Raw genomic sequence first — 3,137 nt, 5'->3', positions numbered from 1 at the left:
AAAAAATGAATGCAAATTTAAAGCAGAAAGGCAATGGGCTTTTGCAGTTATTGAAATACTACAGTATTGTCATGAAAAAGCATTTGCCATGACAGCTCAAGAAGGGCTATATGGGTATGTGTTGAATTGCTAATTTAATGTTGTGGTAAGTAGTTGCTAAATACAACTTGTCATTTAGAGGCATTTGCAATTCATAGCCATTAGTTGAATTGGTGTCATGCCTTGGCAGGAGCCACAGCAGCAAGTTACAACATTACTGAAATGTGATACACACTGAGTTGTAGTAATAATAATAATAATCGTGAATTAGTGTACATTGTATTGTTGACATTTTAAGGAACTTGCCTACCGCTTCATCCAAATATTCCATATATTTTCCAATGTACGATTCTGAACATTTTTTTTTACCGTTTATTCATTTTAAATACTGAACTTAAAAAGTAAAAAATAAATATTAAAAAAATTTCCTGTGCGCTAAAAAAAAAAAAAAATACTGTAAATTAAAGCTCAAAAACAGCAGACGCTCGTCGCTCTGATTGGTCAGGCTGGAGAAAGCCCCGCCCATACATATCAAGCCTATTTAAACGCGCTTTCTGTCTGCGCTTCTCTATGTTCAACACCTGCTCACTGTGGCAATCTAACCAACAGGCTTTACTACCCACCAATGGTTGCTCAAGTGAAACCACGCATTCGCTACAGCAGCAAAACCATGGAAGGCAACCAGCAGAAAGTGGAGGCCAACGTTTTGTTACTTGGAGCTGAGAACGTTGGAAAGTCTGGTAAGTTCTGCAACAAATGTTGCATGTTGTCTTTATGCATTTAGTCTGAATTAGAGCACTACCAATCTCTTCTTCTTCACAGCTCTCACCGTGCGCTTTCTAACCAGGCGGTTCATAGGAGAATATGGAGATATAGGTAAACATCATCACTTACTGCTCTTGATCTCCATTGAGATTTGCAGTAAAATAGCCTTCGTTTTGCTTAACGGTGTATTTTCATTCACAGAATCAATATACAGCCATACTGACAAGATCGACGGGCGTGATATTTGTTTCAACATATGGGACTCGCTTTGCTCGCAGGTAAGCATCTTTTTGCACATTTCGAGATAAAATAATGATTACAAGTGTTTTGCATGACAGTATGGCAAGCTATTTTAACATTAATTGCTTAAAATGAACTACTATCCATTTTATCTATTGATAAGTTATTAATTGTATAAAGTAAAAGCAATTGTAATTAGTACTTAGGAAATAAATATATATATATATATATATGTATATATATTTCTTGAAAACTATGTACTAATGACATTTGTGGATATTTGCTAGCAACTAATAAGTACTAACTAGTACCTCACGTATAGTTGCTAGTATTGGACCAGCAACAATTGAAATGCATGCTAGTCAGACGTGAATAGAAGTAGGCTAATGTATAAATGTGTTGTTTCAGAATGGAGAGGAGTCGGGTTACATCAGCGACAGACAGCTGCAGTGGGCAGACGGTTATATCCTTGTTTACAGCATCTGTGACCGTGCCAGCTTCAACGTGGTGCGGCAACAAGTGCAGTGCATACGACAAGCCAAGCAAAAACTGGCCAGCACAGCTCAGACCATCATTGTGGGGAATAAGAGAGACCTCCAGCACAGACGTACAGTGTCCAGTGAAGAGGGCCGCCTGTTGGCACTCTCGGCAGACTGTGGGTTTTTTGAGGTTTCCGCTGCGGAGACGTACCACAGTGTGCTGATGGTGTTTCACGAACTGTTTGAGCTCATCCGAGAGGCGAGGGCGCTCAAGAAGGGCCCTGCAGGGTTCAAAGGTATCGTGAGGAGCATGTCGTCAGTATTTGGAAGGAAGCGGACTGAATAGTTTCAGATTTCCCCTCAAAGCGGTGGAAGAATCAGAGATAAGCCCTTTATGAAATCCATATTGGAACAAAGACTGATTATTGATCTCAAATGGATTTTTGCAAGTTCACAATCTTACAGGCCGTTCACATAACAATCATCTGTGCTGTATTTATTTGTTGGAAGGACATATTTGGCCAGTGCATCGCTGTTTTTTTTTTTTGTTTGTTTTTTTACATCTGATGTCATGAGCATCGCTACTAAGGCACCAGTCAAGTTAAAAGTAGTTCAACTTTTCAACTTCACGTTCCATTTTTCATTCTGTTTTTCAATGCTGAAACGTGTTCTATGTGAACGGCCCCTTATTCCTAAATGTTCTAAGAATGTTCATATTAGATTTAAGTATAAAAACAGTACTGTGTCTCATTGCTCACTCTGTTTTTCAGTATGTTGTAAACTGTCAGTTCTCTCTTTGTACTACTATCAGTTTTACTGTAGCTAATAAGTGCAATTGGTGGCTCAATCCTTCTTAGTCCCTATGCAATTAAATTAGACTGATTCTAAAATATGGCCTCTAATACGTGTGATACATGAATATTGTAACAATGTAGCATTTCCTTGTGAAAATATTCATATTTAATTTGTTTTGCCCTAAGTTGTGCTAAAAGCTGAAAACTTTTTTTTTTTTTTTCTTTATAGTCATAAATTGATGTGGTAAAATGATGCCCACTTTTGCCTTGGTTGATCCTTAACTTTGCCAACAATAAGTTTTTAAAGTCCTAACTGTTTCATTTGATGCATTGGTGATATAAAATGTCAAACAAAGATTGTTGTGTATACTGCAAGTGTAAAAACATATGCTTATATTGTTTTATAATAAAACATGAGAAAGATTTTAATTTCTGTTGCTTGTTTAGGTACTAAAAGGCCAGTGAACCACTTTAGTATGTGACAAACAATACATTTTGTCAAATGCATAAAAATAATACTAATAGCAGAAATGCAGCCATTAGAATCTGCAGGTTGCCCGTGTTTTAGTTTTGGGATTGGCCTTGTTGCTTCCAACTAATAGTTCACTATTCAGACCATTGGCAATTGCATCCTTTAATATATTAATTCACAATATTGGTGTTTTGCTCAGTGAATGAACAGCAACTGTGCACACATTTCAGATGTTACAGTATTCACAAAAATGGCAAGCAAAAATCCTGGCATGCTGACCTAGATTGACCTGTGATTGAAAAAAAGTTCAAATGAACTTCCTACATGGCCTGTCTAATGGCAGTAAAG

General features: G+C 37.2%; 1 protein-coding gene across 1 annotated transcript; it reads left to right on the top strand.

The window, feature by feature from the left end:
* Nucleotides 1-602: 602 nt before the first annotated feature.
* On the top strand, nucleotides 603-2,746 carry LOC107683352 (ras-related and estrogen-regulated growth inhibitor-like protein). Its single transcript, XM_016479404.1, has 4 exons — nucleotides 603-779; nucleotides 862-915; nucleotides 1,006-1,082; nucleotides 1,453-2,746. The coding sequence occupies exons 1-4, from the start codon at nucleotides 665-667 to the stop codon at nucleotides 1,867-1,869; spliced, it is 663 nt and encodes a 220-aa protein (XP_016334890.1). The 5' UTR covers nucleotides 603-664; the 3' UTR covers nucleotides 1,870-2,746.
* The last annotated feature ends 391 nt before the right edge of the window (nucleotides 2,747-3,137 follow it).

This window comes from Sinocyclocheilus anshuiensis, unplaced genomic scaffold (assembly GCF_001515605.1).
Source record: "Sinocyclocheilus anshuiensis isolate Anshui unplaced genomic scaffold, SAMN03320099.WGS_v1.1 C33215447, whole genome shotgun sequence".
Lineage (NCBI taxonomy): Eukaryota > Metazoa > Chordata > Actinopteri > Cypriniformes > Cyprinidae > Sinocyclocheilus > Sinocyclocheilus anshuiensis.
Note: the sequence above shows the minus strand (reverse complement) of the source record. Positions and strands in the feature narration are given on the sequence as shown.

Coding starts and splice junctions, on each gene's coding strand:
- LOC107683352 (XM_016479404.1), top strand. CDS start 665: ATGGTTGCTCAAGTGAAACCACGCATTCGCTACAGCAGCAAAACCATG. Junction 780..861: donor TGAGAACGTTGGAAAGTCTG/GTAAGTTCTGCA, acceptor TCTTCTTCACAG/CTCTCACCGTGCGCTTTCTA. Junction 916..1,005: donor AGGAGAATATGGAGATATAG/GTAAACATCATC, acceptor TTTCATTCACAG/AATCAATATACAGCCATACT.